This window comes from Schistocerca nitens, chromosome 9, assembly GCF_023898315.1.
Source record: "Schistocerca nitens isolate TAMUIC-IGC-003100 chromosome 9, iqSchNite1.1, whole genome shotgun sequence".
Classification (NCBI taxonomy): domain Eukaryota; kingdom Metazoa; phylum Arthropoda; class Insecta; order Orthoptera; family Acrididae; genus Schistocerca; species Schistocerca nitens.
This window is the reverse complement of record NC_064622.1, coordinates 330,200,596-330,216,242: the sequence shown is the minus strand read 5'-3', so window position 1 is coordinate 330,216,242 and position 15,647 is coordinate 330,200,596. Positions and strand designations below refer to the sequence as shown.

Here is a 15,647-nt window from a genome sequence, read left to right as displayed (position 1 = left end):
AGAGGAAGGAAAAAAAAGAGATGAAAGAAAAGGGCTAGTGAGGTTTAGTAAATGGAGAGAGTTCGGAAAACTGTGGGTCGGGAGACTTAACAGATGGGATTATATTTTCAAAAATTGATTATTTCAGTTTTTATTATGTTGAACTCAGATTTGTTGTGATGCTGTGATAGAAGTGTCTTTAACAGCTATCTGGGAATATTTGTCAATCATTGGTGTGTTGTTTACAACAGAAGCATACGAAAGCCAGCTTGTGCAGATCACAAGTCTTTGACTTCTGAGGACAGTCTAGTTTATTCTCACATTAGCAATTGACTTGGACTTCATCTCTGTGGTGGCCAGTTTTCTGCCTAATCAAAGTGATGTGAATCCCCACATCTTCTTACCAAAAAATGCTACTTGCAAGTGAAGGTTATAAAAATAAGATGTTGAATGTGAAAAGTGCAGACGTTGTGCAAGGTTGTTATTTGTAAATGTATGTGGCGAGCTATATCGAGACACGACACACATCTTCAACATGGAACAGTGATCAAAGTAAATTTGCAAGTGGAAGTTCCTGTTCAGACATGGGAATAAAATTTCTCTGAATTGCCAGCTTGCCTTCGAGATATGCTGAATTCCAAGGCACAGATATCTGAATGATGGATGTTACTTAATGAAAGACATTAAAATTATCTTTATCAATTGATTCAAATTCCGCATACTGAACAAAGGAGATTGATATATTCTAATTACTGTATGTTTGTGATGGCAATACACAAGTTGTTAAATCCAATTGAAATTTCACTAGCTATTTGGTAGAACTGCAGATGTGTATTAATTCTAAATTATAATGCACTAACAGGCAAAGCAGAAGCCCAGGAAGTGTATAAAGCCACAACGGTCATGGTTGAAGATAAAGATGATATAAATTATATTTGAAAGTTGGCTGATATAGAATGCATGTTATAGGCAAGCAACATCCATGAGCAATGCGAAAGTCGTGCAAAAAACAAAGTCATCAGGGCAGAAGCAAAGGTGGAACTGAATATACGTGACTTGAATCAAAAGCATACATTTGACATGGCATGGACTTCAGAAAGAAATGAAATGTATAGGGGAAGCTAAAGGATTATTACAGAATAATTCAAACAGCACTACCACGAATTCTGAGAACAAATGGCTAGTTATAACTAAAGATTGTATTGAAATTCAGTTTTGCACAATAATAATTCTATAGCAAGAACAAACATCATCTATGGAACATAGTACTTTACAGAGGAACACATAAGATACAGTTAAGTACAGGTTGTGCGTAGCACAGAAAACATTGACTGGACAACAGCAATACAGGTTACACAGTAGGCCGAGCACTCGTTTGTGATCACTGAAATAATACTGTTTCTTTGGCAGCGTGCCAGGGTGCGACCCAGGTGGCCTCTACAAGTGCATCTGTGAACATCATGAGTGAAGGTACAGCAGACAGACAGAAGAGGGTGAATAATTCAGCATGCACTGTGCTTACTGAATGTACCTGAGAAGTTAGATTTGTTTCAGCACAATAAAACTAATATCTTACTCTAGTGACTATTTATGAAAAAAAAAACTTTAAATGCCCAATAAATTTATGTTCTCATTTTTAGTGATTTTATTCCGAAACAGAAATTCTGAATATTACACTTCATGTGTTAATACCACAATGTATCTTGGAGATACTCTCAGACATTAACAATGACTTGGGACTGAGAAGTAACTTAAGTGGAGTGCAATAGGAAATAATACTATATGTGGAAAATGAGAGTTAAAAAAATATATTTATTTTTTGAAAGCAAACTAATCAAAATTAATAACTGCAAGCACAACTCAACTGTTTTATTATGTTCTTTGACATTCTGTGAAGTTAATATCTCTTGGATGACAGTTCATATTTACAAAAGAACTGGTGTATCAAAACAAGTGCAATGTTTGTTATTATCAACAGTAAGAGTGCAACATTTACAAGCATCATATCTTCATGATACACTTCTACACACTAACAAGAGCAATTTTTTATACTTTCTCAGTATAATCACAAATGACAGTGGCCATACAAGGACAGTATACAAATAACCAATTCAGATTATCTCTCTGATGCAGTCGCGCAATAAATTTTAAATTCTGTTTTGTCTTTATATCAGGATAAAGTCTTCTGTAGCGAACACCCAAGCTTTATCTGTATATTAAAAACTGAATGTGACTTTGAACTAAGACTGGAAACAAGCAGTAAAGGTGTGAAAAGCCCTCAAATACCCTACACTTGAAACCATACCTTCCATTACTGCATTCCGTAGAAGTTGCTATGGGATATGAATCAAGTCACAGCACACTGAAATTCTATTTGACCATTTTCAGTTTCTAGAAACACAAGATACCCTTGTAATTAGTGTTTAAATACCTTCAACTAATGATGGATCAGACGGACCAAAGCATATTATACACAGGCAGCATGAAACCACTAGGGGAAAAAAAAAAAATCCTTACAATACACAATTTATGATTGTGGTTTCTTTGTAAGGAGCTTTTGTATCAAAATTAAACTGGTAGTCACTATGACAAACTAAAGAACACAAGAATTCCCAAAAGAAAGTGCAGGGTTCAGTGCACCTGCAGATATACTGATAAAAATATTACCGGAGGTCATCTTTTGCCTGTAGCTGTAGTACCTGCAGAAGCACATTGGCCTTCCACTAAAGAACAAAATGTACACAGAACAAAATTAATAGAAATGAATTTAAAAGATCTATCACCTTAGCAAGTCAATAAAAACAAAAACAGCATTCATGCACACTCACGATTGTACTCTCACTCTCTCCACGCAACACACACACACACACACACACACACACACACACACACACACACACACACTTATTTCTCCAAAACTTAACTGACAGATTATGAACAATGGACCATACACGTACAATATACAAAGATATATTAATAGGCAGGGACTAAAAGAGGCACAAGCGATTCCAGCACAGCACCAGTCTCCTGCACTACTCAAACTTGTCGCAGACGAGCCAGGCGCTGAGTTAGTTCATCCTGCTCCTGAGATACTTGTGTTGATGCCCCAACAGAGCCTAACTGACCCTCTGGCAGTTCCATGTTCAATTCCAACCTGTATAGAAGAAAAATCATAAATTCTTTCAGCATCATAAAGACCAATTGTTATATATGCTAATAAAAACCTGATATTACATTTTTTTTTACTGACAACTTACCCAATAACTTTCACATAACATGACAGAAAACAAATGAGAATACTATGAAATTACAACTATGATAACTAATACTTCTCATGTAGGCATATAGTTGAAAATGTCAATTGCACAATGAAGGTTTTATAGCATTTGCAAGCGCACCAGCCAGCAGAGAGAGTGTGGAGCAGCTACTGAGCGCACCTAGTGGCAGGTTCAGACAGCAAACTGCCATTTGCCTCGTGTCATTCGGACAATTAGCAAGCAAACAACAGCCTCTGAAGTAAGCACGTGTACAGCCTGCTCGCTGAATTAGTGCAATGAAGGAGCTTGAAGAACAACATGTGTGTGTGTGTGTGTGTGTGTGTGTGTGTGTGTGTGTGTGTGTGATTCTGCTACAAACTTGGCAAAACTTTCACAGAGACATTTCAAATGCTTAGTCAAGCATATGGGGAGAACAGTATGAGTCGCACATAGTACTACGAATTGTTTAAATGTTTTCAACAGGACAGAATGTTCGCCTGTGACAACTCCAAGTCTGGACATCCTTCCACATCAACATATGATCAGCGTAGGATCATGCCAGCAAATTCTGAGTGAAAAACTTAAGACATGTTGTGTCAGTGCCAAATTCGTACTGCGTTTTTTGACTGAAGATCAGAAACAGACCCATGTTGAAATGTGTGAGGAACTGCTTGCCGCTGTTAATGACAGCGAAAACTTTCTTGAGATCATCATAACAAGCGATGACATGTGGGTGTATGGCTATGATGCTGAAATGAAGATGCAGTCATCGCAGTGGGTGGGCAGAGGGTCACCTAGTCAAAAAAAAAGCATGCACGAGTTGGTCAAAGATCAAGATAGTGATGGTTGCGTTTTTTTGACTACAAAGGTATTATCCATCATAAATTTGTGCCATGTGGTCAGACTGTAAACAAGAAAGTCTACCAGGGAATCCTAGAGCGCATGTGGGATGCTGTGCACAGGAAGAGGCCTGAATTGTGGGAAAACCAGAGTTGGATATTGCATCATGACAATGCACCAGCTTATGTGTCCCTCCTCGTCTGCAGCTATCTAGCAAAACACCACATTCCCGTTGTGCCCCATCCACTGTATTCTCTGCACCTAGCCCCAGCAGACGTTTTCCTGTTTCCCAAACCGAGAAACACGTAGAAGGACGTCGTTTCCAAGCCATAGAAGAGATACAGGACAATGTGATGAGGAACCTGTGCACCATCCCACAAATGTGTTCCAGGAGGTGTTCCAAAACTGGAAGAAATGATGGGAACAGTGTATTTCCAGTAGAGGAGACTATTTTGAAGGGACAGTGCTTAAAATGTTGTATAATAAGCAATAAAGCTGATACAGCAAAAGTTCAGTTTCTTTTTGAACACACCTCGTATTTTGGCAATCCCTTCAAAATTCTGAAACTATAAGGGATAAAACACACGGAACAAAAGGTTATCTATAACTTTTACATAAACCAGATTGCAGTTATGATAACCTAATAATATGAAAAGGAAGCAACATTCAAGGAAATGAGACAGGGCGCTAGCTTCTTCCTGAAGTTCACCATGCACAATGAGCTAAGTGTGAAGCAAATCAGGGAAAGTTCAGAAAGGAAGTTAAAAACCAGGGAGAAGGAATTACAACTCTGACGTTTTGTCAAGAGATGATAAGGGATGAGAGCAGCTCAACAAAACACAAAATATATTGAAAAAAGGTTGTAAGATGAACACTGATGAAAGCAAAACGAGGTAATGCAATGTAGTCGAATTAAATCAGGAGATGCTGAGAGAATTAGATATGAATATGAAACCTTAAAAGTAGTAGATGAATTTTGTTATTTGGGCAGCAAAATAACTAATGGTGGCTGAAGCAAGAGGTTGTAAAACCAGAGACTGGCAACTGCATAAAAAGCATTTCTGAAAATGAGGAACTTATTAACACCAAATATAAATTTAAGTGTTAGCAAATCTTCCCTCAAGGTGTTTGTCTGGAGGGTAACTTTGGGCAGTGGTGAAACATGGACGATAAACAAGTAAGAGAAGATAAAGATTAGATGGGTGTACCGAACATCTAATGAAGTACTTAAACAAATGGGGGAAAAATGAAATTTGTTAGATAATTTAACTAAAAGAAAGAAACAATTGTAGGACACATCCTGAAGTATCAAAGAATTGTCAGTTTTGCAATCGAGGGAAGTGTGGAGGGTAATAACTGTATAGGGGATAAGGTAAAAATTGTATAGGGAGACCAAGAGATGAAATCAGTAAGCAGGTTCAAATGGTTGTAGGTGTCAATAGTTATACAGAAATGAAGAGACTTTCACAGGATTGACTGGTGCAGAGGGCTCCATCAAACTAGTCTTTTGCACTGAAGACAACGACGACGACCAACTCAACATTGGTTGCTACTATTTTGCAGTAGATGCTTCACAATGAAGAAGCAACATTAAATCTTTTCTTGAGTGTTGAGATACTATTTACCTTGATTTTTCTTGCTGCGATATTGGTAACAGAGTGAAGCATAAGCCTTTTAGAAACAGTCATTGTTACCACTACAAAATTGGAAAGTAATGATACGTTCAAGACTGACATAAATGAAATACAACAATCAATGTAAATTTGGTATATACTTGTAAAAGGAACTGTTTCCATATACAAGCAATATAAGGATGATACTCTTTCTTACAGTGACATAGTTCAAGAATGACACTTGCAGTGATACACGCCACTTTAAGGGGGTGAGGCGCGTTCATACACAGTTCTTGCTGATGAATGATGTTTGAAATGGAAATAGGATTAGTGTATTTCTCAGATATTGCCAGCCTTTTCATCTGTATGTGCATGTGGAACAATGTATTTGGGGACAATGCAAGTTTCAGTGAGAGACAGCAGCCATGGTCACTTAAAAGGGCATGCCAGGAAGAAGTTATTGCTCTGGTGCAGTAACAGAGTCTCTTTGGAACACAACATGCCACCCTGGAAGTGTGCGAAGATCCCTGGAGCTTTTATAGAAGAATATAAAGAAAATTAGCATGAAAATAATGGACTATAATATACATGTGAATAATCCACATCACTGAATAATCTGCACACAATAATTTTATGGGGGAATATTTGCTTTAATTTATGTTTTGTTTACAAAAAAATTATTCTAACATAATGATTATATTCGTCATCACTTGTGAAAGAAGTGATTCTCACTGTTATCTTCCCACAGAGTGTCGTGCTCAGTTCTGTCCAGAGAATTTCTGATACCACACTTTTTGCTGGATTTTTTTGACAGTGGTATCAGAATGGGGTCCCAAGCACATTTCACCCTCACAAATCTGTGACAAATTTGGTCGCTTGATTTTTCCACTCAGAGTGAACTTGTGGTTTTCATTGTCCATGCATTGTGCATGTTGGTGTTAACTGCAGTGTCGAATGGCCCACTTATACACACATCTAGTGGTTGCAGAACAGATGTTGGGCTTTCACAGAGTCAGTTATTCCTTTTTGCAACTTGTCTCGCACATATTCAGTTGTATGCTGCAGAATCTGTCCAAGAACAACATATTACATAAATTCAGTAATGCACCTGGACGACACTGCCAAACATGCATCACCTAGTCCACCATTTTGGATTCACACTCACCAACGTCTTTCACTGTATTTTCAGAATAGTTTTTCTTTTAACCATCACTTAAGGTGGTAGCTTTTGTCCATCGCCAGTTACACATAACATCACTGTACAATTTTGCTTCTCATTCCTGCCAGTTTGTGCCATGACACTTTATTCTCCTTTCCTGTTCATGGTGCCGTTGAGCAGCATTTCAAAATACACTGGTGTTTTATCCGTATTATCTATTTGCGATAATGTATAGGAATGGTCACAGTGCAAATTTATCACATAGTGATGACAATACACTACTTTTCCCTCAATCGCATGGACGCCATTGAGCGATGGCATTTTTCCTCCAGAAAATCAATTGAAAAATCTTGATAGCCTGCCCTGACCAGCTTTGCAAATGGTGATGCGTAGTTCTTTTGCTAAAGCCAATGCTTTGAGTTGGCATATTTCACTAGTTACTGCGCATTCATATTGCTTCTCATAAACATAATCGATTTTTTTTTTAAATGCAACCTTTGCTCACATTGCACTTTCTTCCCACAGCCTGGTGTTCAATGTTCTCTGCTTCGTTAATAATTTTGAAGTTTTTCTTTTTCTTTATCTGTGTATGAATGGTAACAAGAACTTGTAGCCATAATTGAGAAGTTAACACTTGGTTAATGCTTCATTTCTAACAGGCCGCTGACACATCACAGACCGACGTCACAACAACGCTATTTTATAACAGGCTCTATTGTTGGAGGCTGAGCACTACCAACTTTATTACAATTAAACCGCGCACCCCAGTTTTTACTCTTTAAATCTGGGAAATAATATGCATGGATTACTTGTGTATATATGGTAGTTTTGTCTGTTGATCTGGAAGTAGTAGTGCTGTAGCCCTGTATAGGTTGTATTTGTCCTTTGAGTAATTAATATATGAAACATTACACAAAAGCACTGGTGTCTGCCAGTTATTTAAAGAGAAGTATGAGAGATCATATTAAATGTAGTGTGTGATCAGTGTTACAGTTTTATTTAAGCAACAAGATCATCATCAGAGAAGAAGTTCAAGTATTCATCATAGGAAGTTGTTCAACCAAGTAAGTTTAAATAGTCCGATGTTAAAAGAAAATACATTGTAATATATGCACCTAACCAAGTAACACTGTATATACTTTTTATAGTTTGTTGGAAACTCGCAGGTACCATTCACAAATGTGCAAGGCAACCAGATTTAAGAACTGAAGCATTGGTATAGGATGAATCAATGTGGACATTATGATCAATTTAAAATTCATATAAGAATGGCTACTTAAAAAGAAAAGCTGATTAACACTTTAGCATCTTGATGGAACAAAGATTAACATTCATTATAAAAATGTAAGAGGTACAACAAAGTTAATGGAATAGTGTTGAAACACACACACACACACACACACACACACACACACACACACACACACACACACTAACCAAGCCCCCTGTCCCCCCACCCCCTCATGTCTAACTACAGTTCTGTATTTTATCAACCTTTGAAGTATTCATGTTATTGTTCTTTCTCTGTCTATGGCATCACTTCTGCCAACTTCTTCCTAATGGTCTCTGGAGTCCAGAATGCATCACTTCAAGATATCACAAACTTGTGTATGAAAGTTGCTCCTTGGTATATTCAGGAGACAAAGCCACACATTGCCAAACCATGTAAGTCTATGAATAATAGCTTCTTGCCTCCTCCCTCCCCTCACTGCCATTCAATGATGGGACCCAGGACTTACAGTAAGTAATTATATCTGTTTTGCACAATATTTTCTTAAAGGTCTTCTTCATCTTTTCCTCCTCTTAAAAGAGGGCTACACTGTGCAAGTGGTACACCATATGATAATATACTTGCCATTTCTTACCCGCCCCCATCCCTTCTCTAACCTGCATCAAAAGCTGTTTTGCAAGACCTTTTCAGGAAATTGGAATTTGCCCAATGCACAATGCCTACTGTGACTGTATTAAAATTTACGATGATGCCAGTTAAGAAGTCAGATGCATTACCTACTACACATATTATGCACACCCCCTTTCAAAGAGCACACAACCTTACAAATGAAGTTTTTCGAAATACCAAAAAATATCTGCACAGAAGGTCCCAAACTACTGGAAGCATATTAGCAAACACATTTAGATATAACATAAGACCTCTATTTACTAAATGGAAAATTGTATAAACTGATATGGATGGTGGAATAGCACATAATTAGAATCCAAATAGAAACTTACACTTCCTAGCACTCCCTCATTAACAAAACTGTACAGCTTTTATATGCTCAAAAAGATACATGAACAAATATTATAACATCAGGAAGGCAGGCAGATTTAATTTAGCACTTGTTTTGAACAAATCAGAGGTAATGGGAAGATAAGCCTATAACAAAATACTGATGTTCTCTATCACTATCAGCTTGTAAACAGGAAGGAGAAAATAATAATAATAGTAATAATAATAATAGTAATAATAATAATAGTAATAATAATAATAAGATATAATAATAGATATAATAATAGTAGAAGATACAAAAAAAAGTTAAAAAGAAGGAAACAAAACCAAACATTCAACACAAACCAAAAGAAATTTTACCAGACAATAGATAACACACACATTAAAATAGACAATCCACCAAACATAACAGACATGGAACACTTCCGAAGCAACATATGGTCAAACCCGGTACAACATAACAGGCATGCACAGTGGATACAAGCAGAAACAGATACATACAAGATGATACCACAAATGCCTGAAGTGATAATTTTGCAACATGAAGTCACCCAAGCAACTAATTCTACTCACAATTGGAAAGCCCCTGGAAAAGATAAAATAGCAAATTTCTGGCTAAAGAAATTCACCTCAACACATTCACATCTAACTAAATTATTTAACAGTTACATTGCAGACCCATACACATTCCCTGATACACTTACACATGGAATAACTTATCTGAAACCTAAAGATCAAGCAGACACAGCAAACCCAGCTAAATATCGCCCCATAACATGCCTACCAACAATATACAAAATATTAACTTCAGTCATTACACAGAAATTAATGACACATACAACACAAAACAAAATTATAAATGAAGAACAAAAAGGCTGTTGCAAAGGAGCACGAGGATGTAAAGAGCAACTGATAATAGATACAGAGGTGACATATCAAGCTAAAACTAAACAAAGGTCACTGAACTACGCATACATTGATTACCAAAAAGCTTTTGATAGTGTACCCCACTCATGGTTACTACAGATACTGGAAATATACAAAGTAGATTCTAAATTGATACAGTTCCTATACGTAGTAATGAAAAATTGGAAAACCACACTTAATATCCAAACAAATTCAAATAATATCACATCACAGCCAATACAGATTAAGCGTGGAATATACCAAGGAGATTCATTGAGACCTTTCTGGTTCTGCCTTGCTCCGAACCCACTATCCAACGTGCTAAATAATACAAATTATGGATATAATATTACTGGAACATACCCACACAAAATAACACATTTGTTATATATGGATGATCTAAAACTACTGGCAGCAACAAATCAACGACTCAACCAATTACTAAAGATAACAGAAGTATTCAGCAATGATATAAATATGGCTTTTGGAACAGACAAATGTAAGAAAAATAGCATAGTCAAGGGAAAACACATTAAACAAGAAGATTACATATTGGATAACCACAGCGACTGCATAGGATGGAAAAAACAGATGCCTATAAATATCTAGGATACAGACAAAAAATAGGAACAGATAATACAAATATTAAAGAAGAAACTAAAAGAAAAATATAGACAAAGACTAACAAAAATACTGAAAACAGAATTGACAGCAAGAAACAAGACAAAAGCTGTAAATACTTATGCTATACCAATATTGACCTACTCATTTGGAGTAGTGAAATGGAGTAACACAGACCTAGAAGCACTCAATACACTTACACAATCACAATGCCACATATATAGAATACATCGCATACTTTCAGCAACAGAAAGATTCACATTAAGCAGAAAGGAAGGAGGAAGGGGATTTATCGACATAAAAAACCTACATTACAGACAGGTAGACAATTTAAGAAAATTCTTTATAGAACGAGCAGAAACCAGCAAAATACACAAAGCAATCACTCATATAAATACATCGGCTACACCATTGCAATTTCATAACCACTTCTACAACCCTTTAGATAACATAACCTCAACAGATACGAAGAAAGTAAATTGGAAAAAGAAAACACTGCATGGCAAGCACCCGTATCATCTAACACAGCCAAACATCGATCAAGACGCATCCAACACATGGCTAAGAAAAGGCAATATATACAGTGAGATGGAAGGATTCATGATTGCAATACAGGATCAAACAATAAATACCAGGTATTACAGCAATCATATTAATGAAGATCCCAATACCACAACAGATAAATGCCGACTTTGCAAACAACAAATAGAAACAGTAGATCACATCACAAGCGGATGTACAATACTAGCAAATACAGAATACCCCAGAAGACATGACAATGTAGCAAAAATAATACATCAACAACTTGCCATACAACATAAACTAATAAAACAACACGTTCCCACATACAAGTATGCACCACAAAATGTACTGGAGAATGATGAATACAAATTATACTGGAACAGATCCATTATAACAGATAAAACAACACCACATAACAAACCTGACATCATACTCACCAATAAAAAGAAGAAATTAACACAACTAATCGAAACATCCATACCCAATACAACAAATATACAGAAGAAAACAGGAGAAAAAATTGAAAAATACATACAACTGGCTGAGGAAGTCAAGGACATGTGGCATCAGGATACAGTTGACATTATACCAATTATACTATCAACTACAGGAGTCATACCACACAATATCCACCAGTACATCAACGCAATACAGCTACATCCAAAATTATATATACAACTACAGAAATCTGTAATTATTGATACATGTTCAATTACCCGAAAGTTCCTAAATGCAATGTAACATATACCGTACAGTTAAAAGGAAGTCACGCTTGATCAAGGTCCGCGTCACTTTCCATTTTTGACCAGACATAACGTCTGAGAAAAGAAAGAAAGATGATGATAATAATAATAACAAAATTAATTCCCTGTTAAGGAGAGCACTACAACACAATCAACTTTCATGAAATTTCTGTGTGTCTTTTTTTTCTTCCCAAAAAACCTCTGATGTATTCACTGTGTTTCTTCTTTCTCTCTTCTGCCCACTTATTTCCTGTTTTCTTCTCTTTGGGCATTTGCTGAAATTTCTGTTTTCTGATGTTTTCTCCCTCTTGAGGTCTCCCATGATTTTCTTTACACAGTTGGTTTTCAATGTACTAGTTGTTACTAAGCTAAAAATTTTATTGGTCAATCTACTTTCACTCATCCTATGTATGTGTCTGTAGAACTTTGCCCTTCTTTTCCTGATGATGTTGTAATCATCTGTGTGTTCGTACAGTGCTTTTGTTGGACTGTCTATCCAGATCAGCTCTTTCTGAACTGGCCCGTACATCTTTCTCAGTATTTTCTTCTCTTGTTTTTCCTTTTCCTTGGTTTCTGTTCTTTCCTTGATTACTTTTGTATCTCAGACATACAAGGCCTCTGGTAAGGCTACTGCACTGAAGTAGTTTTGTGATCTTTTCTTCATTGGATGTTGAACTGAGTCCTGTTTTCTGTATAATCTCTCCCACGTATTTGAAACTATCTTCTTGTGTTATCCCCCTCCACAAGAAAGGAGGAAAAACAGATGCTAATAACTACAGAGGAATTTCACTACTGCCTGTGACAAACAAAATTCTATCAAAAGCCCTATTAAATCAGCTAGAGCCTCAAACAGAGCCACAGGTAGGAGAATACCAAGGAGGGTTCAGAAAGGAAAGATCATGCAGTGAACAGATGTGGCACCTGAGAATGATACTGATAACAAGAAAGTTCAGGAATACCAAAATAACATTTGTTGACTTCAAGAAGGCCTACAACACATTGGAACAAATGGAGGTGGACAGCAAAACCAGAGTGTTAATCCAGGAAACATTAACAAATACAATATCCAAAGTGAAGTTTACAGGAGAGATCTCAGAACCATTCAAAATTGAGAAAGGAATGAGGCACAGGGAGAGCCTGTCACTTATTCTATTTAACTTGGTTTGGAGAAAATAATCAGGACATGAGACAAAGGAACCAATGGGGTAAAGATGGGGAGAGACATGAAACATCAACATAAAATGTCTGGCCTTTGCCAATGGTATAGTCATCATAACAAATACCAGAAAAGAAGCCAAGGAAGTTCTAGAGACACTACATGGAATCTCTATGGAAACAGGATTACAAATCTCATACGAAAAACACGTTACATGGACACAAAATTCACAGACACCCACCCATTGGTAACAAAGTATGGAAAGATAACACAAATTATTATTATTGTTGTCTTCAAGGCAGGCAATACTGAGAAAATTCATTAACCAATGGATATGACAGCAAATATTGGGAACTCATTTCCGTTGTTTTGAAACCACCCATCTTGCCTTTAGTAACATGAAAATTGACTTCCATAACGCAAATACTGGTCTTTGTACACTGCATACTAACTGGGCCATATCAAACAATTAAAAACATATTAACATCAAAGAATGAAATTATTATGATTGTAAGAATATTCTATGCTCCAATAATTAGGTAAAAATACATACCCTGCCTCATCAGCAACCTGCTGCATCAGGTTTTCAACATCACTCTGTGGCACTGTTGTGGTGGTTGTCTGTGACATGGCATTTTCCATATACGAACTTTGAACATCCAGGTCTTCAAACTGGCTCTCAAATTTGTCCATAAGGCCTGATATCTTTTCTAAATTCATACTATTCATGGCAGCATCCATTGCTTTCACAACTCCTGCCATTGACTGAGTAACCTGCAAAAAAAAAAAAAAAAAAGTAATTCCATTTCAACTGTAGATGAAGACAGCGAAATTCGCAAACTGCACAAAGCAGAAAATTTATTTTCTCTTACAAACAAGCTTAAAAAAGAAAAAAAATATATTTTTTTCAAAGAATATCTCACAAAAGCCTAATTAGTTGAAATCTGAGTAATGTACCATTCTTGCAGCAAATAGTACACTCATGCTTCATTTAAAAAAGCCATTATGGTCCTGTACTCACACATTGTATGGGGATTCCTCAAAATTTGAAACCCTCTGTACATATCAATTGCTGTGCTGCAACAGTCTCAACCTTCGGTTGGCACTGTGGGATCTCCCCAAACCTCACTCTGTTGTTAAGCATTCGGAGCATGAGCTAACTACATTCACTGGCCACATGGCTTTGAGTGCCGTTTCCACCAGTTGCCAGCCAACTGTGAAAGAGAGCATTTCACTGACCAGGATAAATAAACGTAGTTGTTTCGAAAAATCGGAGAAGACGTCATTGTGGGGTCAGCGTGGATCCCACAGTACCTTGTATGGAACTGCTCTTTCTAGTTGGGACTGGACTGGGGGGAAACGTATTTTCACAGGCGTTTAACCTGTTACTGCAAACAAGCATTCTCTTCTGGTTGACCTTTTCTCTTTCGTGGAAAAATGGAGTGCATTTATAAGGACAAAGACAGTATAAAAGAGCTACAAAGGCAGCAATTAGAAGAATTGTGTGGTAGTGCTGATGATCCTGAAGAGTTGTACAGTGAAGTAGAAGACAACGTCAAAACTCAAGACGACGACCAAGATGATCAATTTGATGTTCTGCCTGAGGACGAAATCTCACTCCCAGAACAGTTTCCATCATCTCAGCCTTCATCATCCTCTGACGATGAATGCAGAACTTTTGATTTGGTGAAAGACCAAACAACCATTTGGACAGATACAACTCTATTGTCCTAATGATGTACCCGGTAGGATCATCATCATCCATCTCCGAGGAGCTAAAGGGGAGGCTAAAGTTGCTATCACCAAAGTGAACTTTTTTGCTGTTTATAGCTGATGCAATGGCTGAGACTATTGTCATTTACACTAATGAACAGATTACCTGCATGGAATCTACATATGAACCTGGACAATATGTCAGAGGGCTCACAATTGCTACTGAACTGAAAGCTTTGATTGGTTTCTTGTTCTTTCCAGGAATGCTGAAAGATTCAAATCTAAATCTTGATGCCTTGTACAATCGGAACTTAAGCAGTTGAAAAAAAGAGGGGGCATTCGGTCAGGAAATGGTGAACCACCGAAGGTTGATGACAATGGGCATGAAGTTGTGGGGGCTCAACACTTAAACGGCAATGGCTAAAAAACCAGTGCCCCATATGCAACCTAGCTAAGATGATCTCTCAATGACAGGAGGTCGGCCAAGTTTCCGTGAGAGTTTTAATTCCCCAGAGCTTGTTCCCGTGAACAGAAGACCAGTGGTGATGAACAAGTGACACCATCTGTCGAGAGACAGCAACACAGAGATCATGCCAAGGAATAGAAGAGCTACAAGTTAGAAGGACTGCAGCCTTGGCAGCAGTGTCAGCAGCTTCATTTCCCATCACACCAATATGACCAGGAACCCACATGAATATCGTAGTGGCTCCCTCAACAGTGAGCAAATGGAAGCTTTCTTGAACCCACTGTACTAAGTGATGGACTGTGTACAGCACACAGAGGCTCTGAAGGGCATTCAGAGAATAGAGCATATGAAACAATTAAAAAGTTTGTGTCACCAGATGTACTGGGTGGCCTGATAGAGGGCGAAGAGTGCTGCTGTAAAATTTGAGCAGTGTTCTGGAAGC

At 37.3% G+C, this 15,647-nt stretch overlaps 1 protein-coding gene across 1 annotated transcript in view; it reads right to left on the bottom strand.

The window, feature by feature from the left end:
- Window positions 1-1,600: 1,600 nt before the first annotated feature.
- The window catches only part of LOC126203169 (charged multivesicular body protein 1b), a 41,746-nt gene continuing 27,699 nt past the window's right edge, over window positions 1,601-15,647 (bottom strand). Inside the window, exons 3-4 of the mRNA XM_049937410.1 lie at window positions 13,580-13,800; window positions 1,601-3,133 (exon numbers count right to left, since the gene is read on the bottom strand). Of these exons, the coding sequence (XP_049793367.1) occupies window positions 3,016-3,133; window positions 13,580-13,800 (339 nt within the window). The 3' untranslated portion in view covers window positions 1,601-3,015. The remainder of the gene's footprint in view (window positions 3,134-13,579; window positions 13,801-15,647) is intronic.